We start from the raw sequence: 24550 nt of genomic DNA, 5'->3' as shown, positions 1-24550 counted from the left end.
GCATCTAGTGGTGACTGTGAGAACTGCGTCTATATGGTTTGCTGATGTTTGTGTCCTTTCATGGGTAATAATCTTGCACGTTTTTGCATCAAAAATACATTTTTAAAGGTTCCCCGTTTTGTGTATGCAGCTGCTATGCGGACCTATGTGGCATGAGCACCGATTACGATCTCCCCTACTTCAGCTCCATCTTCAAAAAAGAAGTGAGTGGATTAACACATGGCTACCGGATCAGACTACAAAGGGTTTGTTTTTAATCTGTAACCCTGGAGACAGAAAGGTCTGCATCGGAGCTGCATACACAAAATGGTAAAATACTATATATCACTTTTTGGGACCCAGCCTGTCTATATATTCCAGGAAAAACCCATTGATTTCAATGGGCAGTGTGTAATACCTAGTTTCTCCTCTGGTGGCGCTGCAGGGAAATTGAGCACTCGCTTGTTGCCAAGTTCCTCCTGTGATTGCTGATAATCAGATCTAGCAAAATTTTACATTGTGTAATACCCTTTTTGCGGTTCCTCTAATTTCCAGGATGTTGTGGCCTCTCTGGAGCAGCAGTTCAGTTCTATGGTTTTGGCTGAATTTTCAGTCCTCGTCGACGTTCTGCACAGTCCCGAACTCCTGTTTCCTGATGGGACCGATGCCCGGATCCGGTGCGGAGCCTTTATGTCCAAGTAAGTGCTGTCAATAGAGTCATCTCAACATTAAAGGGCAGAGTTATCACATTAAAGGCAGAGGTCAGCAGAGTCATCTCATTATCATTAGAGGGCAGGGTCAGCAGAGTCATCTCATTATCATTAGAGGGCAGGGTCAGCAGAGTCATCTCATTATCTTTGGATGGCAGGGTCAGCAGAGTCATATCATTAGAGGGCAGGGTCAGCAGAGTCATCTCATTATCATTAGAGGGCAGGGTCAGCAGAGTCATCTCATTATCATTAGAGGCCAGGGTCAGCAGAGTCATCTCATTATTAGAGGACAGGGTCAGCAGAGTCATCTCATCATCATTAGAGGGTGGGGTCAGCAGCGTCATCTCATCATTAGAGGGCAGGATCAGCAGAGTCTTCACATTATAATTAGAGGGCACTGTCGGCAGAGTTATATCATTAGCGCTCAGGGTCAGCAGAGTCGCCTCATCAGAAGGCAGAGTTATCTCATTAAAGGCAGAGATTAGTACAGTCATCTCATCATTTTTTTGCAGTTTCAGCTGAGTCATCTCAGCAGGTAGGGGCAGTAGAGTCATCTCATCATTAGGTAGCAGGGTCAGCAAAGTCATCTCCTGATTAGAGGCAGAGGTCATCAGAGTCATCTCATTATTTGAGGATGGTGTCAGCAGAGTCATCTGATTAGCGGGCATGGGCAGTAAGTCATCATTGAAAGGCAGAGTCATCTTTACATCAGAGGGCGAGGTTAGCGGAGTCATCTCATTACAGGATGGGGTCAGCAGAGTCATCTCATCATTAGAAGGCAGAGTCATCATTATACGGCAGGGTCAGTAAAGTCATCTAATTATTAGGCAGAGTCATCTCATTAGAGGGCGGAGTCAGCAGAGTCATCTCGTTAGCGGGCGGGGTCAGGAAAGTTATCTCTATTAGAGGCAGGGTCAGCAGAGTCATCTCGTTAGCAGGCTGGGTCAGCAGAGTCATCTCGTTAGTGAGCGGGGTCAGCAGAGTCATCTCGTTAGTGGGCTGGGTCAGCAGAGTCATCTCGTTAGTGGACTGGGTCAGCAGAGTCATCTCATTAGGGAGCAGGGTCAGCAGAGTCATCTCCTCATTAGTGGGCGGGGTCAGCAGTCATCTCTTCATCTAATAAAGCCGCCACACTCCGCCTAAAAAGTGAAATCCTGATCGCCTGCGATGGCCGGGGGGGCTCTGTAAATATCACCCCCCAGCCACGGAGAAGCTAATGAGCGCCATTTCACAGGTTGATCAATCACACAAAGAAACTGATGGAGAAAGAAGAGAAGCTCTGTATCAAAATCCTGCAGACGCTGCGAGAGATGCTGGACAAGAAGGACGGCTTCAGCGAGCAGGTAGGAGGGGGAGGGGAGACCGCCGTCCGATAACCCGCCGTCTGATCCCCCCCCGCTGTCCGATCCCCCCGCCGTCCGATCCCCCCGCCTGCCGCATGCTCGATCATTACAACCCAACCAAAAAATCAATAAATGACGTACACAATAAAGTGAGCGATAAATTGGAGTCCTTGCCTGGAAGTGTTGTCTTAGGGAAGTATTGCCTGGAAGTGTTGTCATAGGACTGAAATGAGGTATTGGGTTAATAAACCCCCCAAAACAGCTTAGTATTACGGAACATTGCCCTTGTGGCTTTTCGGAGCCGATATTAATGTAATCGGAGTCGGCGGAATGACAAAATCCACACATTAATTGTCCCTAAATGTTCGTTTTCCAGCATTAATCAGGGTGATCTAATGTAATGTATAATACCGCCACATTAATTCACTTTTTATTATTGCCACGATGTGATACATTAGCCTTGATAATAATCAGAAATCCACTCGGCTCCTCGCTGTAGTGGCCGCCGTCCCATCACTTTCTGCGGCCTCGGTCAGGGCGTTGGGATGATGCAGAGAAGTCCTGGTCTCCATTGTACCGCCATCATCTACAGTCACGTTCTGCCTGTGAGTCAGAAGCAGTTTTTGCCGTAATACTACTGCCTGAGGTATTGCAAAAGTTACAAAACCATCAGGTTGCGGAGGTATTTACTCACTCTGGGGTAGAAATGTTCTTTTGGCCTCGGTCTTATGTCCCTGCCAAATGGCACTGCGTGGCGGAACTATTTTGGCACCTGTATAAGGAGTTTTTTGGGTCCATTACATTTGGACGCTGTATAAAAGGATTATTTAGGCACTTTATGGCAGAAGTACAGTATTTACGTACGTTTCCGTATTATTGTATGGGCACTGCATGTCAGAACTTATGTAGTTATTAATTTCTATTATTTCGCCACTTTATGGTGGTTTTACTTAGACACAAAGTGGCGGTACAATATATTTATTTTTTATTTTACTCACGTATATAGCGCCATTAAACATTGTCCCCTTTGGGGGTCACAATCTACATTCTCAGGATGTCTTTGGTTTGCTGGAGGAAATCGGAGAACCAGGAGGAAACCCACGGAAACACTGGGTTCTGAGCTCAATCTATTCTTATTTTCTTGATGATGCGGTGTTTGTGCTGTACAGGTGGGTGCGGCGGGTGTTAATTGAGCACTTTGTGGCAGTATTATTTACTCTCAGCATGGTACTGTTTTTTTTTTTTTCACTTTGTGGCAGTGCTTTGACGACTATATGGCTGTATTATTTATGCACTTTATGGTTTTCAAAGTGTGGCATGGTTTGAGCACGGTCTGGCGGTATTCTCTCTGCTTTGCATGATAATTTTTGAGCACTGTGTGGTGGTTTATTTTTAGTAATATGGCAGTATTATTTAGGTGCTTTATTGTACTGTTCTTTGAGGACTGTGTGGTGGTTTATTTTTAGCAATATATGGCAGTATTATTTATGTTCTGTATTGTACTGTTTTTTGAGGACTGTATGGTGGTTTGGTTTGAGTACTATATTGCAATATTATATATTTACTGCATGATACTATGTGAAGCACTCCATGGCAGTTGTATTTAAGCTCTGCATGACATTACTTTGAGCACCGCATGTGTAATTTTGAATGACTTTTAACAGTATTATTTGTGTCCTCTTTTTGAGCACTTGGTTTGCTTATATGGCGGTATTAATTAGGTACTTTTTTTCAGCATTGTTCGGCGGTTTGTTTTGGGTATTACATGACAGTATTATTTATATACTGTATGGCCTGTTGTTTGTTTTGAGTATTATATGGCAGTATTGTGTACTGTATGGGACTTTTTTGAGAACTGTATGGCGGTTTGTTTTGCATAACATATTGCAGTATTATTTATTTGCTGTATAATTTATAAACTCCTCTAATTAACTGGAAAATATGTAATGCCAGACTGAAGGAATTACAGAACATCGAGCCTCTACGGCGCAGAGTTTTCTCCAGAATTTCAGCCTCGCAGAGATATTCTGGAAGGCGACGGACCTGACAAACTCTTGATTCCCGTCCGTCGCTCGTTCGGTGCTGCTGAGTAAGGCCCCGTCTGGCTTCCTGGAGCCCATTTCTCAGCCACTATCACCCGTCACTGTCATTTCCATCGCGCTTATATCCTTTCTGGAACAGGATAAATTTATGTGGCAAAAGTTTTTAAAAAATTATATATTTTTCCTCCTTTACGTTAATCTCGCCGTCAGCAGTGAATCGCATGTGCCGTAATTGCAATTTGTTCCCAATTGACATCTTTAAAGAGCAAAGCGTCAGACTGACAGCGGTCGCTGATGAGCGCTCCTTAACCCCTCCATGAACATTTCTACAGATGTCGACTGAAAGTCACCGAGAGCGAAGGACAAATTAATGGGAAACTCCACAAAAACATTTCTGTTACTCCACCAACTGTTCATTAATAGCTCTGCTTCTCTCTAATAAAGCAATGTACTTGTCTGCACACTCGGCTCTGCTGTTCCAAGATGTCTGTCTGTGTACTCAGCTCTAATATACCAAGGTGCCTGTCTGCATGCTCAGCTCTGCTGTTCCAAGGTGCCTGTCTGCATACTTAGCTCTGCTGTTCCAAGGTTCCTGTCTGCACACTCAGCTGTGCTGTTCCAAAATGTCTTGTCTGCATGCTCAGCTCTGCTGTTCCAAGGTGCCTGTCTGCATGCTCAGCTCTGCTGTCACAAGGTACCTGTCTGCATGCTCAGCTCTGCTGTAACAAGGTACCTGTCTGCATACTTAGCTCTGCTGTTCCAAGGTGCCTGTCTCCATGCTCAGCACTGCTGTAACAAGGTACCTGTCTGCATACTTAGCTCTGCTGTTCCAAGGTGCCTGTCTACATACTTAGCTCTGCTGTTCCTAGGTGCCTGTCTGCATACTTAGCTCTGCTGTTCCAAGGTACCTGTCTGCATGCTCAGCTCTGCTGTTCCAAGATGCCTGTCTGCATACTTAGCTCTGCTGTTCCAAGGTGCCTATCTGCATGCTCAGCTCTGCTGTTCCAAGATGCCTGTCTGCATACTTAGCTCTGCTGTTCCAAGGTGCCTATCTGCATGCTCAGCTCTGCTGTTCCAAGATGCCTGTCTGCACACACAGCTCTGCTGTTTCTAGGTGCCTGTCTGCACACACAGCTCTGCTGTTCCAAGGTGCCTGTCTGCATACTTAGCTCTGCTGTTCCAAGGTGCCTGTCTGCACACACAGCTCTGCTGTTCCAAGGTGCCTGTCTGCATGCTCAGCTCTGCTGTTCCAAGATGCCTGTCTGCATACTTAGCTCTGCTGTTCCAAGGTACCTGTCTGCATGCTCAGCTCTGCTGTTCCAAGATGCCTGTCTGCATTCTCAGCTCCGCTGTTCCAAGATGCCTGTCTGCATACTTAGCTCTGCTGTTCATAGGTGCCTGTCTGCATACACAGCTCTGCTGTTCCAAGATGCCTGTCTGCATACTTAGCTCTGCTGTTCAAAGGTGCCTGTCTGCATGCTCAGCTCTGCTGTTCCAAGATGCCTGTCTGCATACTTAGCTCTGCTGTTCCTAGGTGCCTGTCTGCATGCTCAGCTCCGCTGTTCCAAGGTGCATGTCTGCATACTTACCTCTGCTGTTCCAAGGTGCCTGTCTGCATGCTCAGCTCTGCTTCTTTCTAATAAAACAATGTACTTGTCTGCACACTCGGCTCTGCTGTTCCAAGATGTCTGCATGCTCAGCTTTTGCTGTTCCAAGGTGCCTGTCTGCATACTTAGCTCTGCTGTTCCGAGGTTCCTGTCTGTACTTTCAGCTCTACTATTCCAAGGTACTTTTTGCACACAGTTCTGCTGTTGCAGGCTACCTGTCTGCACACTAAACTCTGCTGTTCCAAGATACTCTCTGCACACTCCGCATTGCTCTTCCAGGGCGCTTGCCGGAACACGCTGCTCTGCTGTTCCAAGCTGCTTGTCCACACATTCGGCTGTGCTGTTCCAAGGTCCTTGTCCGCACACTTAGGTTCACTGTTCCTACCTAAACAGGAACATGTTAGGAGCAGATCTGGAGGATGAAGTAAGCACAGCGCACTGTGACACGAAGAATTTTCTGCTCAGATTAGTTTCGATTTTTGAACAAAGCTATGATTTAGGAAATAAGATCTTGCTGAAAGTATTCCAGGCCGGACCTAATAACCTGTCGTTATTCCGCAGCGTCTTCCCTCAGAAGGAATTGTCACACAGAGCAAATCAATGGCGATTAAAGCTGGACGAAAACCAAGTGTCCAACGCGTTTTATCTACTTTACAGGATGTTGTAAAATCTTAACACAAGACCTGACAGCTTGTCCTCACCCGAGATCCGCAGCTCGTTTTATGGCCTGAGCTGGATTATATACATATTAATTTATTGTAATGAACACTAATGGTGAAAGGGGCCGGAGTCCGATCAGCTCCATGACTGTAATTCCTGCAGGTTTCATTCTGCGAGGTTAAAGGACATGTTAGATCAGCAGCTAAGTAATATGTCCCGATAAACATGTCAGACAGTTAGGTCACAGAATCCTTTATCAGCTCCGCCATCTATGAACTTTTTGTGTCCAGAAGTAAAAAATATAACAACTATAATACTTCCCTATGTACAAGAATATAACTACTATAATACTGCCCCTATGTACAAGAATATAACTACTATAATACTGCCCCTATGTACAAGAATATAACTACTATAATACTGCCCCTATGTACAAGAATATAACTACTATAATACTGCCCCTATGTACAAGAATATAACTACTATAATACTGCTCCTATGTACAAGAATATAACTACTATAATACTGCTCCTATGTACAAGAATATAGCTACTATAATACTGCTCCTATGTACAAGAATATAACTACTATAATACTGCCCCTATGTACAAGAATATAACTACTATAATACTGCTCCTATGTACAAGAATATAACTACTATAATACTGCCCCTATGTACAAGAATATAACTACTATAATACTGCTCCTATGTACAAGAATATAACTACTATAATACTGCCCCTATGTGCAAGAATATAACTACTATAATACTGCTCCTATGTACAAGAATATAACTACTATAATACTGCCCCTATGTACAAGAATATAACTACTATAATACTGCTCCTATGTACAAGAATATAACTACTATAATACTGCCCCTATGTACAAGAATATAACTACTATAATACTGCTCCTATGTACAAGAATATAACTACTATAATACTGCCCCTATGTACAAGAATATAACTACTATAATACTGCCCCCTATGTACAAGAATATAACTACTATAATACTACTCCTATGTACAAGTATATAACTACTATAATACTGCCCCTATGTACAAGAATATAACTACTATAATACTGCCCCCTATGTACAAGAATATAACTACTATAATACTGCCCCCTATGTACAAGAATATAACTGCGATAATACTGCCCCTATGTACAAGAATATAACTACTATAATACTGCTCCTATGTACAAGAATATAACTACTATAATACTACTCCTATGTACAAGTATATAACTACTATAATACTGCCCCTATGTACAAGAATATAACTACTATAATACTGCCCCCTATGTACAAGAATATAACTACTATAATACTGCCCCCTATGTACAAGAATATAACTACTATAATACTGCCCCCTATGTACAAGAATATAACTGCGATAATACTGCCCCTATGTACAAGAATATAACTACTATAATACTGCTCCTATGTACAAGAGTATAACTACTATAATACTGCCCCAATGTACAAGAATATAACTACTATAATACTGCTCCTATGTACAAGAATATAACTACTATAATACTGCCCCTATGTACAAGAATATAACTACTGTAATACTGCTCCTATGTACAAGAATATAACTACTATAATACTGCCCCTATGTACAAGAATATAACTACTATAATACTGCCCCTATGTACAAGAATATAACTACTATAATACTGCCCCTATGTACAAGAATATAACTACTATAATACTGCCCCTATGTACAAGAATATAACTACTATAATACTGCTCCTATGTACAAGAATATAACTACTATAATACTGCCCCTATGTACAAGAATATAACTACTATAATACTGCTCCTATGTACAAGAATATAACTACTATAATACTGCTCCTATGTACAAGAATATAACTACTATAATACTGCCCCTATGTACAAGAATATAACTACTATAATACTGCCCCTATGTACAAGAATATAACTACTATAATACTGCCCCCTATGTACAAGAATATAACTACTATAATACTGCCCCCTATGTACAAGAATATAACCGATAATACTGCCCCTATGTACAAGAATATAACTACTATAATACTGCCCCTATATACAAGAATATAACTACTATAATACTGCTCCTATGTACAAGAATATAACTACTATAATACTGCCCCTATGTACAAGAATATAACTACTATAATACTGCCCCTATGTACAAGAATATAACTACTATAATACTGCCCCTATGTACAAGAATATAACTACTATAATACTGCTCCTATGTACAAGAATATAACTACTATAATACTGCCCCTATGTACAAGAATATAACTACTATAATACTGCCCCTATGTACAAGAATATAACTACTATAATACTGCTCCTATGTACAAGAATATAACTACTATAATACTGCCCCTATGTACAAGAATATAACTACTATAATACTGCCCCTATGTACAAGAATATAACTACTATAATACTGCCCCCTATGTACAAGAATATAACTACTATAATACTGCCCCCTATGTACAAGAATATAACCGATAATACTGCCCCTATGTACAAGAATATAACTACTATAATACTGCCCCAATGTACAAGAATATAACTACTATAATACTGCTCCTATGTACAAGAATATAACTACTATAATACTGCCCCTATGTACAAGAATATAACTACTGTAATACTGCTCCTATGTACAAGAATATAACTACTATAATACTGCCCCTATGTACAAGAATATAACTGCTATAATGCTGCTCCTATGTACAGGAATATAACTACTATAATACTGCCCCTATGTACAAGAGTATAACTACTATAATACTGCTCCTATGTACAAGAATATAACTACTATAATACTGCTCCTATGTACAAGAATATAACTACTATAATACTGCCCCTATGTACAAGAATATAACTACTATAATACTGCCCCCTATGTACAAGAATATAACTACTATAATACTGCCCCTATGTACAAGAATATAACTACTATAATGCTCCTATATACAAGAATATAACTACTATAATACTGCCCCCTATGTACAAGAATATAACTGCTATAATACTGCCCCCTATGTACAAGAATATAACTACTATAATACTCCTCCTATGTACAAGAATATAACTACTATAATACTGCTCCCTATGTACAAGAATATAACTACTATAATACTGCCCCTATATACAAGAATATAACTACTATAATACTGCTCCAATGTACAAGAATATAACTACTGTAATACTGCTCCTATGTCCAAGAATATAACTACTATAATACTGCCCCCTATGTACAAGAATATAACTACTATAATACTGCCCCTATGTACAAGAATATAACTACTATAATACTGCCCCCTATGTACAAGAATATAACTACTATAATACTGCCCCTATGTACAAGAATATAACTACTATAATACTGCTCCTATGTACAATAATATAACTACTATAATACTGCTCCTATGTACAGGAATATAACTACTATAATACTGCTCTTATGTACAAGAATATTACTACTATAATACTGCCCCTATATACCAGAATATAACTACTATAATACTGCCCCTATGTACAAGAATATAACTACTATAATACTGCTCCTATGTACAAGAATATAACTACTATAATACTGCCCCTATGTACAAGAATATAACTACTATAATACTGCTCCTATGTACAAGAATATAACTACTATAATACTGCCCCTATGTACAAGAATATAACTACTATAATACTGCTCCTATGTACAAGAATATAACTACTATAATACTGCCCCTATGTACAAGAATATAACTACTATAATACTGCTCCTATGTACAATAATATAACTACTATAATACGGCCCCCTATGTACAAGAATATAACTACTATAATACTGCTCCTATGTACAAGAATATAACTACTATAATACTGCCCCTATGTACAAGAATATAACTACTATAATACTGCTCCTATGTACAATAATATAACTACTATAATACGGCCCCCTATGTACAAGAATATAACTACTATAATACTGCTCCTATGTACAAGAATATAACTACTATAATACTGCTCCTATGTACAAGAATATAACTACTATAATACTGCTCCTATGTACAAGAATATAACTACTATAATACTGCCCCTATGTACAAGAATATAACTACTATAATACTGCCCCCTATGTACAAGAATATAACTACTATAATACTGCCCCTATGTACAAGAATATAACTACTATAATACTGTTCCTATGTACAAGAATATAACTACTATAATACTGCCTCTGTAGATTACTGTGTACGTCGGTCATTGTTAGGGGTGCGGGTGTTTTTCTGTGCACCCTTGTTACTTTGTCTTATGTTTCGGGCCCGGTTCTTTGATATCTTCTGTCTTTCATGTCTGTCTGCAGTGAAGGTGACACCTGCAGTTCTCCACCTGTTCTGACTTCATCACTTTGTGGGGGTTTGGTTCGGGCATGCTGAGTGGTGTAGTTCCTCAGCAGCTGTAAAGCTGCTGGCTTCCTCCTCCCCTTTGTCTTCTCCTTTCTTCTCTCTCGTCTTGCCTTCATTATTGGGGTCTCCGGTCCCCGGGCTCCACCCTACATTCTGCTCCTCTGTACGTCGCCCGCAGATGGAGCCTTTGGAAGTGACTACACAAAACTTTTTCTATTTTTTTTATTTTTCTTGTGTCGCTCCTTTGTAAAACACGGCAGACTTTGCCGCCGCCGTGTGACTGCACATGTGAAGAGGGTGTGCGGGGTCTGCGGGGAAATGATTGGAGGAGACGCAGTCTGCCAAGTGAATGAGACGAGCGAGGGAACGCGGCCCGCCATCAGCCAGCAACAGCCGGTGATTATGTAACGCCCGCAGTGTCTGGCCGCGCGCATCGCTGGAGACGCGTCACGTGTCGTGCAACGCTCCTGGCCCTGAAATTCAATTAGATTGCTGCGAACGATCGTGACTCCGCATGAGATCCGCTCCCTGGTCCTCGCTCCAAAGCAAATGGCGTGATTAGCCGCTCACGGATTGATGGATTGTGGCTGAGCGTTGTGTCTGCGTCCCAGAGTCGGCCAGAACGCCGCGCAGATCTTATGTAACCGTCTGAGCCGCGCCTGACACTTTCTTCTGCACAAGATTCACTTCTTCATGGAGGCACAAAGTCAAGTTTATCTGCTCCAGGGAAAGTTGGGTGGCCACCAATATGGCGGGTATTACTTCCTCTCCAGAAATGGTTCTCTTATCCAGCTTTTCCGGGCTTCTGAAAAAAAAAAAAATCAAATCTAGGACAGTAGACTCCAACCTGTGCTGTAAAAGTGCAGCTTCCAGCGGAGATTATACAACGTGTGAAAGTGATTAGAGATCGTGAAAATGATGAGTTGAAAAGCGCAGCAGTTACCGGGGCATGCTGGGAGTTGTAGTTTAATAGCAGCTGGAGAGAGGCGCTGTTTAGCGATCACCGGTGTAATAAAAGCTTGTTTATCTCCCACTTTCCTTCTCCCCTCATCCCTCTCCCCTGTCACCTCTCCCATCTTCCCTCTCCTTCTTTCCTCTCACCCGTCCCCTCTTCTTTCTCACCTCTAAATTCTCCATTCACCACATTTCCTTCCCCCTTCTGTTGTCTTTACTCTCCACTATCCCCTCTTCCTCCAACTGTCTCTGCTCTCCACTCTCTTCCCTCTCTCTTCTCCCCTTTCCCCTCTCTTCCAGATAAAGAGGAGTTAGGGACTCTTCCCTATCTCTTTATATCGTCTTCCCTGTCCCCATTCCCTCTCACCATTTTCTTTTTTACTCTTCCCATCTCACCTTTTTCCCTCTACCCATTCCCAATTACACTCTCCCCCTTCTTTATCCCCTCTTCCCTTTCCCCTTTTCTTTTTCATCTACCCAATCCCCTCTTCCTTCTCACCTTTCCCCTCTCCTCTCTTCCCTATCCTCTCTTCCTTATCTCGTCTTCCCTCTCACCTATTTCCACTTCCCTTCCCCCTTTCCCATTTTTCCTTTCCCCATTCCCATTTACCCTCTTCCCCTTCATTATACCCTCTACCCTTTTCGCTTTCCCCTTTTCTTTTTTCCCCCTACCCTATCCCCTTTTTCCTTCTCCTCTCTTCCCTATCCCCCTTATTTCTCCCCTTCCCCTCTCTCCCCTTTTCCTTCTCCTTTTGTTTTCTTCCCTCTATCCTATCCCCTTTTCACTCTTTTCCTTCTCCCTTCTCTACTATCCTCTTTTACTGCTTCTCACTGTCTCCCCTCTTCTCTCATTGTTCTACTTTCTTCCCTCTCCTCTCCCCACTTCTTTCTTCCCTCTCCTCTCTTCTCTCACGTGTTCCCTCTTCCCTTTCTCCTCTCTTATTTCTCCCCTCTCTTATTTCTTCCATCCCATTTCTCCCCTCCTCTTTCTTCCCTCTCCTTTCTTCCCTTTCCTCTCTTCCTTCTCCACTCTCCTTTCTTCCCTCTCCTTTCTTCCCTCTTCTTTCTCCCCTCTCCTTTCTTCCCTCTCCTTTCTTCCCTTTCCTCTCTTCCTTCTCCACTCTCCTTTCTTCCCTCTCCTTTCTCCCCTCTCCTTTCTTCCCTTTCCTCTCTTCCTTCTCCACTCTCCTTCCTTCTCCCCTCTCCTTTCTCCCCTCTCCTTTCTTATTCCTATCCCCTCTTCCCTCTCCTTTCTTCCCTTTCCTTTCTTCCCTTTCCTCTCTTCCTTCTCCACTCTCCTTTCTTCCTTCTCCCCTCTCCTTTCTCTCCTCTCCTTTCTTCCCTCTCCTTTCTTACTCCTATCCCCTCTTCCCTCTTCTTTCTTCCATCTCCTTTCTCCCCTCTCCTTTCTTCCCTTTCCTCTCTTCCTTCTCCACTCTCCTTTCTTCCTTCTCCCCTCTCCATTCTCCCCTCTCTTTTCATCCCTCTCCTTTCTTACTCCTATCCCCTCTTCCCTCTCCTTTCTCCCCTCTCCTTTCTCCCCTCTCTTTTCATCCCTATCCTTTCTTACTCCTATCCCCTCTTCCCTCTCCTTTCTTCCCTCTCCTTTCTTCCCTCTCTTTTCTTCCCTCTCATTTCTTCCCTCTCCTTTCTTCCCTCCTCTTTCTTCCCTCCCCTTTCTTCCCACCCCTTTCTTCCCTCCCCTTTCTTCCCTCCCCTTTCTTCCCTCTCCTCTCTTCCCTCTCCTCTCTTCCCTCTCCTCTCTTCCCTCTCCTCTCTTCCCTCTCCTTTCTCCTTTCTTTCCTCACCCCTCTCTTTTCTTCCCTCTCCTTTCTTCCCTCTCCTTTCTTCCCTCTCCTTTCTTCCCTCTCCTTTCTTCCCTCTCCTCTCTTCCATCTCCTCTCTTCCCTCTCCCCTCTCCTTTCTCCCCTCTCCTTTCTCCCCTCTCCTTTCTCCCCTCTCTTTTCTTCCCTCTCTTTTCTTCCCTCTCTTTTCTCCCCTCTCCTTTCTTCCCAAGGATTGTCCTGACTGCATACAATGTAACAAACCCTCAGATGTTATCAGATTTTTTTTTAGGTTATCTGCTTCAGAATGTTAACCAGAATGTTTTTCCACTCACTGACCGCAAGCAGAGATCTTGAAAATGGTGAGAAATTACAGCACAAAGTGTGATTGAAAGTTTTCATATAAGGATTACGCTCATGAAAAAGCGCCTGAAACTGATAGACGTGGTCATTGAGGGGTTAACAGCAGTGCGGAGTCTGAGGGTGGAGAGACCCCTGCACTGTGTGTCTGGGCCCGGTGTCCTGCCGGCCCGGACATGTTCCTGCCTTTGGTTTATGCAGAGTCCCAGGGAAGAAAAGGCTCCTTTCTTGGCAGATTTGGCAGCGGATTCAATGTTAACAGCGGGAGTCCTGAGTCCACAAGTGACCTGTTAGCGCCAATCATGTCCTGTCTGCATGATGACGATCCCCCAGAGAACTGATGGGGAGTAAACAGGCCGCAGATATATAAAGAGGAAAATTCTCCTGATTCAGCAACCGCTTCTCTTAAAGGCAACTAGCATGAAAAATATTAATTTTGATGTCTATAAAATAAGAGCACATATTATATGCATATACTATAATACTGCCCCTATGTACAAGAATATAACTACTATAATACTGCTCCTATGTACAAGAATATAACTACTATAATACTGCTCCTATATACAAGAATATAACTACTATAATACTGCCCCTATGTACAAGAATATAACTACTATAATACTGCCCCTATGTACAAGAATATAACTACTATAATACTGCTCCTATGTACAAGAATATAACTACTATAATACTGCTCCTATGTACAAGAATCTAACTACTATAATACTGCTCCTATGTATAAGAATATAACTACTATAATACTGCTCCTATGTACAAGAATATAACTACTATAATACTGCTCCTATGTACAAGAATCTAACTACTATAATACTGCTCCTATGTACAAGAATATAACTACTATAATACTGCCCGTTATGTACAAGAATATAACTACTATAATACTTCCCCTATATACAAGAATATAACTACTATACTACTGCTCCTATGTACAAGAATATAACTACTATAATACTGCTCCTATATACAAGAATATAACAATTATAAAACTGCCCCTATGTACAAGAATATAACTACTATAATACTGCCCTATGTACAAGAATATAACTACTATAATACTGCCGCTATGGACAAGAATATAACTACTATAATATTGCCCCTATGTACAAGAATATAACTACTATAATACTGCCCTATGTACAAGAATATAACTACTATAATACTGCCCCTATGTACAAGAATATAACTACTATAATACTGCCCCTATGTACAAGAATATAACTACTATAATACTGCCCCCTATGTACAAGAATATAACTACTATAATACTGCCCCTATGTACAAGAATATAACTACTATAATACTGCCCCCTATGTACAAGAATATAACTACTATAATACTGCCCCTATGTACAAGAATATAACTACTATAATACTGCCCCCTATGTACAAGAATATAACTACTATAATACTGCCCCTATGTACAAGAATATAACTACTATAATACTGCCCTATGTACAAGAATATAACTACTATAATACTGCCCCTATATACAAGAATATAACTACTATAATACTGCTCCTATGTACAAGAATATAATTACTATAATACTGCTCCTATGTACAAGAATATAACTACTATAATACTGCCCCTATGTACAAGAATATAACTACTATAATACTGCTCCTATGTACAAGAATATAACTACTATAATACTGCCCCCTATGTACAAGAATATAACTACTATAATACTGCCCCTATGTACAAGAATATAACTACTATAATACTGCCCTATGTACAAGAATATAACTACTATAATACTGCCCCTATATACAAGAATATAACTACTATAATACTGCTCCTATGTACAAGAATATAATTACTATAATACTGCTCCTATGTACAAGAATATAACTACTATAATACTGCTCCTATATACAAGAATATAACTACTATAATACTGCTCCTATGTACAAGAATATAACTACTATAATACTGCTCCTATGTACAAGAATATAATTACTATAATACTGCTCCTATGTACAAGAATATAACTACTATAATACTGCCCCTATGTACAAGAATATAACTACTATAATACTGCTCCTATGTACAAGAATATAACTACTATAATACTGCCCCTATATACAAGAATATAACTACTATAATACTGCTCCTATGTACAAGAATATAATTACTATAATACTGCTCCTATGTACAAGAATATAACTACTATAATACTGCCCCTATGTACAAGAATATAACTACTATAATACTGCCCCTATGTACAAGAATATAACTACTATAATACTGCCGCTATGGACAAGAATATAACTACTATAATATTGCCCCTATGTACAAGAATATAACTACTATAATACTGCCCTATGTACAAGAATATAACTACTATAATACTGCCCCTATGTACAAGAATATAACTCCTATAATACTGCCCCTATGTACAAGAATATAACTACTATAATACTGCTCCTATGTACAAGAATATAACTACTATAATACTGCCCCTATGTACAAGAATATAACTACTATAATACTGCTCCTATGTACAAGAATATAACTGCTATACTATGTGGCTCTTTCTTCGTCCATTATTATGTATTTTAGATTATGGCCCTTTTTTTTACGCGTTTGTGTGTATTAGTTTTTCTTCCTTTAGGCTCCTAAAATTGACCTTTTCTTATTCTTCGGTATAAAACTTTTTCCTTTCTTCCCCTCGGTTCAGTTGGGTTCAGTCTGGAATCGCCTACATCTCGGCTCTTCATTCTTAAATATCAGGCCCGCTGAGGTATCACCGCCTCGCCGCTCCCGGCCATAAATCCAGCAGTCAGGCTTTTCTGTGCCACTGCTTGGACAGGAACATTTTTCAAAGTCAGCAGCGCAATCCGCCAAGCTTTCCATCTTCCCGCTGCCGTTGGGAGTAAATTGTGCTTCTTTTATATCCTAAATCACCGCTTCCCCTCCTCGGTGACTCCTCCCTGTGCCAGCGAGTGATGCAGCCCTGCCAGGACCAGTGCGTTCTCTGCCAAAACCAAGATAAATCTCTTCATTATTGGCATCTGCTTCGCCCTGTTCCTTCTTGCGTCCCCTCCCGTGTCGCCCCCGTACGCTCCTTGTATCTGTGTGCTGCCTGACAATTTAGGCACGTTGTTGGATCACCACCGCGCTCCCCTGCACGCCATGTCCAGGTGTTATTGTACTTGAGCGAAACGCGTTGGCAGGCTATGTTGGTAAATGTTTTCAGAGAGGAATTTGCGAGCAGATGCTCCAGAGCTGGCGCTGACGGAGGCAATGATAGTCATCATCTCGTCAGATTCTCGCCGGATATTTTTTTTTTGGTTCCCTCTTCCTTCAGTTTTATGTAAATAGTATGTAAAAAAAAATTTTTTTGCAACGCTCCAATATAGTTTACATATCCTTTTCCCACTCTTTTCAAGATTACTGCTTGCTTTCAAGAGTCGGAAGCATCCATTGTTTCCTTTGCCTGTCGAAGAAATTAAAAACCTTCTGTTCTAAAGATTCTCCTATTTGGCCTTATTGAACCCCTTAATTTCGTAAAAGGGGTTGTCTGGTTTAGATACCTAATTATAAATTAGGGAACGAGCACCTCCCTCTGTGTGTAGGTCCTGAAAACCCCATAAATTACAGAAACGGATCACTTGTGGGAGTGTGTAATGCTTCATTTCACCAGAGGTGGCGCTGTAGGGAAATTGAACCCCTAGTGTGAAGGTTGCAGGCGATCACTACGATCAGGTCCTTATTGTGGATTTATACTAAGTTCTCGTATAGGTATTTGAAACCAAGCATCAGATTTTATAGGTCGCTGTTGTTTTAACAACAAAAATTGCCTAAATGAAAAGTGCAAGACTATGAGAAGCTTTGCAATACATTTTAAAAGAGAAATATGCTCCTTTCTCCACTTATGAACCTTTGCACATCCCCACTCGTGCCTCCTGAACTTATCATTTACTCTGAAAACAGCTAGTTTCTGTCTTGCACAAGGCAAGGCAACTGTAATCTGATCTCTCAGTGAGCTATGTCTATGGAAAAGTGTTTTCTATCACCCCAGATATGGATTCCCAGCTACAAAGCTCAGTACTGCAGCGAAAAAAATTGGAGGGCTCTCTTATCTCTCTGCATTGGTAGAGATATAGGAGAGCAGGATTTCCTCCTCTAGCTGTGTGCTGTGTATGGAAGATATCATAGCAGCTAGTCAACGGACAGGAGAGCAGTAGTCCCTTGTCTGTACTGTATATGGAAGATGTCACAGTGACTAATCTATAGACAGGAGAGCAGTAGTCCCTCTTGTCTGTGTGTTCTGTGTATGGGAGACATCTAGTCTAGAGACAGGAGGGAGAGCAGGAGGGGCTAATATAGAGACAGGAGAGCAGGATTCCCTCATTTGTGTGCTGTGTGTGGGAGACATCTTAGTTAATTATGAAGACAGGAGAGCAGGAGTCCCTCATGTCTGTGTGTGCTGTGTATGGATATCAGCTAATATACAGACTGGAGAGCAAGTGTCCGCCATGTCTGTGTGCATGGAAGACATCATAGCTAATCTATAGACAGGAGTGCCGGAGTCCATCATGTCTGCATGTGCGGTGTATGTGAGACATCTAGTATTGTGACAGGAGAGCAGGAATCCCTCTTGTCTCTGTGTGTTGTGTAAGGGAGACATCATAACAGCTAATCTATAGAAAGGATAGCCATAGTCCATCATGTCGGTGTTCTATGATAGCTAGACAGGAGAGCAGGAGTCCATCATGTCTGTGTGTGCTGTGTATAGGAGACATCATAGTAGATAATTTATAGGCAAGAGAGCAGGAGTACATCATGTCTGTGTGTTATGTAAGGTAGACAGGAGAGCAGGAGACCATAATGTCTGTGTGCGATGTAAGATAAACAGGAGTCCATGATGTCTATGTGTGGTGTGTATGGGAGGCATCGTAGCAGCTAATCTATAGACAGGAGAGCAGGAGTCCATGATGTCTATGTATGGTGTGTATGGGAGACATCATAGCAGCTAATCTATAGACAGGAGAGCAGGAGTCCATCATGTCTATGTGCTATGTAGGGTAGACAGGAGAGCAAGAGTCCATCATGTCTGGTGCTATGTAAGGTAGACAGGAGAGCAAGAGTCCATCATGTCTGTGTGCTATGTAAGGTAGACAGGAGAGCAGGAGTCCATCATGTCTCTGTGCTAAGTAAGGTAGTCAGGAGAGCAGGAGTCCATCATGTCTGTGCTATGTAAGGTAGACAGGAGAGCAGGAGTCCATCATGTCTGTGCTATGTAAGGTAGACAGGAGAGCTGGAGTCCATCATGTCTGTGAGCTAAGTAAGGTAGTCAGGAGAGCAGGAGTCCATCATGTCTGTGTGCTAAGTAAGGTAGTCAGGAGAGCAGGAGTCCATCATGTCTGTGTGCTATGTAAGGTAGACAGGAGAGCAGGAGTCCATCATGTCTGTGTGCTATGTAAGGTAGTCAGGAGAGCAGGAGTCCATCATGTCTGTGTGCTATGTAAGGTAGACAGGAGAGCAGGAGTCCATCATGTCTGTGTGCTATGTAAGGTAGACAGGAGAGCAGGAGTCCATCATGTCTGTGTGCTATGTAAGGTAGACAGAAGAGCAGGAGTCCATCATGTCTGTGTGCTATGTAAGGTAGACAGGAGAGCAGGAGTCTTCATCATGTCTGTGTGCTATGTAAGGTAGTCAGGAGAGCAAGAGTCCTTCATGTCTGTGTGCTATGTAAGGTAGACAGGAGAGCAGGAGTCTATCATGTCTGTGTGCTAAGTAAGGTAGTCAGGAGAGCAGGAGTCCATCATGTCTGTGTGCTATGTAAGGTAGACAGGAGAGCAGGAGTCTTCATCATGTCTGTGTGCTATGTAAGGTAGTCAGGAGAGCAAGAGTCCTTCATGTCTGTGTGCTATGTAAGGTAGACAGGAGAGCAGGAGTCTATCATGTCTGTGTGCTAAGTAAGGTAGTCAGGAGAGCAGGAGTCCATCATGTCTGTGTGGTATGTAAGGTAGACAGGAGAGCAGGAGTCCATCATGTCTGTGTGCTATGTAAGGTAGACAGGAGAGCAGGAGTCTTCATCATGTCTGTGTGCTATGTAAGGTAGACAGGAGAGCAGGAGTCTTCATCATGTCTGTGTGCTATGTAAGGTAGACAGGAGAGCAGGAGTCCATCATGTCTGTGCTATGTAAGGTAGACAGGAGAGCAGGAGTCCATCCTGTCTATGTGAGCTGTGTATGGGAGACAGTATTATTCCTCGTGTTGAAATGGCTTATACTAATAAGTCACGAGAAGCTACAGATTCACTTTAAAGTGGTTGCACAGAGGGTGATCCTCTGCTCCCCCCATGATCCAAAATTAAAAACTTCCCTGTATTCCATGGGCTACATGTCATACTACATTTTCCCTGTAGTGGCCACTAATGAGCAACCAATGGAAAATTCAGATCAGATGATCGTCTTCGCGGATCTCTTCTTAAAGGGGCGGCTGTAATTGTAAAATTCTATAACAATGATGAAGACGCACATTTGTTTTGCCCTTTAGATGCCCCCGATCACGTGATCTATTAGGATTAGCATGCACCCCCCTCCGGCTCCGTTTTTGCTGCACTTTTCCGCTGTCTATTTAAGCGGCTGATTACAGGGGCGCAGATGTTGTGAAAGTTTTGTGTTTTTTTTTTAGAAAAATAAAATAGCGTTTCTCTGTGAAAAGCAGTAGCCGCGTCATTTCGCCCTCTTGAATACGTATTCGCGGAGCCGTAATTAGAGCGCCGAGCACTTGTGCCTGATTGTGCCACAAAGCCCCCTGAATGGCACCGCGCAGACGAGTCATCAGGTTCCCTTGTGATTGGCGCCAGTTAACGATGGCGGGGCGGCTGATTGCGGTGGGGGGAACACGAATGCGAAGGGTTAACAGCGCAATTTTTTTTTCCCCTCGCTCTCTAAATCACCCCGAGACAATCCAGAGAGATGACATTAAGTGCCGGGTGTTATCTATATTGAATAATGTTTCCCAGAAAAATGAAGCGCTTGTTTTAGTAAATTGTAAATTCAGAGAAATTTTTTTTTTCTTCACGGCAGCCGACGCTTTACAGCAGCGTTCATGATGAAGCACTCCGGGTACCGGCGGCAAAAGCCATTAATTGCAACCGTCATGTGATCGGCAGAAAGACAGAACGCTTCCTGAATAGGCTGGAAATGGAAAGATCAGGCTCATTATCTATTAACTACTGACATTCCTCCACCCTGAGCTGCACATCCGAGCGTGGACCCGAAAGTATTCACCCGACCCTGCGTTACCTCCTGTATTATACTCCAGAGCTGCACTCACTATTCTGCTGGTGCAGTCACTGTGTACAGACATTACATTACTGATCCTGAGTTACATCCTGTATTATACCCCAGAGCTGCACTCACTATTCTGCTGGTGCAGTCACTGTGTACATACATTACATTACTGATCCTGAGTTACATCCTGTATTATACTCCAGAGCTGCACTCACTATTCTGCTGGTGCAGTCACTGTGTACAGACATTACATTACTGATCCTGAGTTACATCCTGTATTATACCCCAGAGCTGCACTCACTATTCTGCTGGTGCAGTCACTGTGTACATACATTACATTACTGATCCTGAGTTACATCCTGTATTATACCCCAGAGCTGCACTCACTATTATGCTGGTGCAGTCACTGTGTACAGACATTACATTACTGATCCTGAGTTACATCCTGTATTATACCCCAGAGCTGCACTCACTATTCTGCTGGTGCAGTCACTGTGTACATACATTACATTACTGATCCTGAGTTACATCCTGTATTATACCCCAGAGCTGCACTCACTATTCTACTGGTGCAGTCACTGTGTACATACATTACATTACTGATCCTGAGTTACATCCTGTATTATACCCCAGAGCTGCACTCACTATTCTACTGGTGCAGTCACTGTGTACATACATTACATTACTGATCCTGAGTTACATCCTGTATTATACTCCAGAGCTGCACTCACTATTCTACTGGTGCAGTCACTGTGTACATACATTACATTACTGATCCTGAGTTACATCCTGTATTATACTCCAGAGCTGCACTCACTATTATGCTGGTGCAGTCACTGTGTACATACATTACATTACTGATCCTGAGTTACATCCTGTATTATACCCCAGAGCTGTACTCACTATTCTGCTGGTGCAGTCACTGTGTACATACATTACATTACTGATCCTGAGTTACATTCTGTATTATACCCCAGAGCTGCACTCACTATTCTGCTGGTGCAGTCACTGTGTACATACGTTACATTACTGATCCTGAGTTACATCCTGTATTATACCCCAGAGCTGCACTCACTATTCTGCTGGTGCAGTCACTGTGTACATACATTACATTACTGATCCTGGGTTACATCCTGTATTATACCCCAGAGCTGCACTCACTATTCTGCTGGTGCAGTCACTGTGTACATACATTACATTACTGATCCTGAGTTACATCCTGTATTATACCCCAGAGCTGCACTCACTATTCTGCTGGTGCAGTCACTGTGTACATACATTACATTACTGATCCTGAGTTACATCCTGTATTATACCCCAGAGCTGTACTCACTATTCTGCTGGTGCAGTCACTGTGTACATACGTTACATTACTGATCCTGAGTTACATCCTGTATTATACCCCAGAGCTGTACTCACTATTCTGCTGGTGCAGTCACTGTGTACATACATTACATTACTGATCCTGAGTTACATCCTGTATTATACCCCAGAGCTGCACTCACTGTTCTGCTGGTGCAGTCACTGTGTACATACATTACATTACTGATCCTTAGTTACATCCTGCATTATGCTCCAGAGCTGCACTCACTATTCTGCTGGTGCAGTCACTGCGTACATACATTACATTACTGATCCTGAGTTACATCCTGTATTATACTCCAGAGCTGCACTCACTATTCTGCTGGTGCAGTCACTGCGTACATACATTACATTACTGATCCTTAGTTACATCCTGCATTATGCTCCAGAGCTGCACTCACTATTCTGCTGGTGCAGTCACTGCGTACATACATTACATTACTGATCCTTAGTTACATCCTGCATTATGCTCCAGAGCTGCACTCACTATTCTGCTGGTGCAGTCGCTGTGTACATACATTACATTACTGATCCTGAGTTACCTCCTGTATTATACTCCAGAGCTGCACTCACTATTCTGCTGGTGCAGTCACTGCGTACATACATTACATTACTGATCCTTAGTTACATCCTGCATTATGCTCCAGAGCTGCACTCACTATTCTGCTGGTGCAGTCGCTGTGTACATACATTACATTACTGATCCTGAGTTACATCCTGTATTATACTCCAGAGCTGCACTCACTATTCTGCTGGTGCAGTCACTGCGTACATACATTACATTACTGATCCTGAGTTACATCCTGTATTATACTCCAGAGCTGCACTCACTATTCTGCTGGTGCAGTCACTGCGTACATACATTACATTACTGATCCTGAGTTACATCCTGTATTATACCCCAGAGCTGCACTCACTATTCTGCTGGTGCAGTCACTGTGTACATACATTACATTACTGATCCTGAGTTACATCCTGTATTATACCCCAGAGCTGCACTCACTATTCTGCTGGTGCAGTCACTGTGTACATACGTTACATTACTGATCCTGAGTTACATCCTGTATTATACCCCAGAGCTGTACTCACTATTCTGCTGGTGCAGTCACTGTGTACATACATTACATTCCTGATCCTGAGTTACATCCTGTATTATACCCCAGAGCTGCACTCATTGTTCTGCTGGTGCAGTCACTGTGTACATACATTACATTACTGATCCTTAGTTACATCCTGCATTATGCTCCAGAGCTGCACTCACTATTCTGCTGGTGCAGTCACTGCGTACATACATTACATTACTGATCCTGAGTTACATCCTGTATTATACTCCAGAGCTGCACTCACTATTCTGCTGGTGCAGTCACTGCGTACATACATTACATTACTGATCCTTAGTTACATCCTGCATTATGCTCCAGAGCTGCACTCACTATTCTGCTGGTGCAGTCACTGCGTACATACATTACATTACTGATCCTGAGTTACATCCTGTATTATACTCCAGAGCTGCACTCACTATTCTGCTGGTGCAGTCACTGTGTACATACATTACATTACTGATCCTTAGTTACATCCTGCATTATGCTCCAGAGCTGCACTCACTATTCTGCTGGTGCAGTCACTGTCTACATACATTACATTACTGATCCTGAGTTACATCCTGCATTATGCTCCAGAGCTGCACTCACTATTCTGCTGGTGCAGTCACTGTGTACATACATTACATTACTGATCCTGAGTTACATCCTGTATTATACTCCAGAGCTGCACTCACTATTCTGCTGGTGCAGTCACTGTGTACATACATTACATTACTGATCCTTAGTTACATCCTGCATTATGCTCCAGAGCTGCACTCACTATTCTGCTGGTGCAGTCACTGTCTACATACATTACATTACTGATCCTGAGTTACATCCTGCATTATACTCCAGAGCTGCACTCACTATTCTGCTGGTGCAGTCGCTGTGTACATACATTACATTACTGATCCTGAGTTACATCCTGTATTATACCCCAGAGCTGCACTCACTATTCTGCTGGTGCAGTCA

General features: G+C 42.2%; 1 protein-coding gene across 1 annotated transcript in view; it reads left to right on the top strand.

Moving 5' to 3' along the window:
- The window catches only part of ITPR2 (inositol 1,4,5-trisphosphate receptor type 2), a 260824-nt gene that overhangs the window by 132303 nt on the left and 103971 nt on the right, over positions 1–24550 (top strand). The window contains exons 36-37 of the mRNA XM_077266872.1: positions 535–677; positions 1924–2032. Coding sequence (XP_077122987.1) covers positions 535–677; positions 1924–2032 — 252 coding nt within the window. The remainder of the gene's footprint in view (positions 1–534; positions 678–1923; positions 2033–24550) is intronic.

Source organism: Ranitomeya variabilis, chromosome 5, assembly GCF_051348905.1.
Source record: "Ranitomeya variabilis isolate aRanVar5 chromosome 5, aRanVar5.hap1, whole genome shotgun sequence".
Lineage (NCBI taxonomy): Eukaryota > Metazoa > Chordata > Amphibia > Anura > Dendrobatidae > Ranitomeya > Ranitomeya variabilis.
Note: the sequence above shows the minus strand (reverse complement) of the source record. Positions and strands in the feature narration are given on the sequence as shown.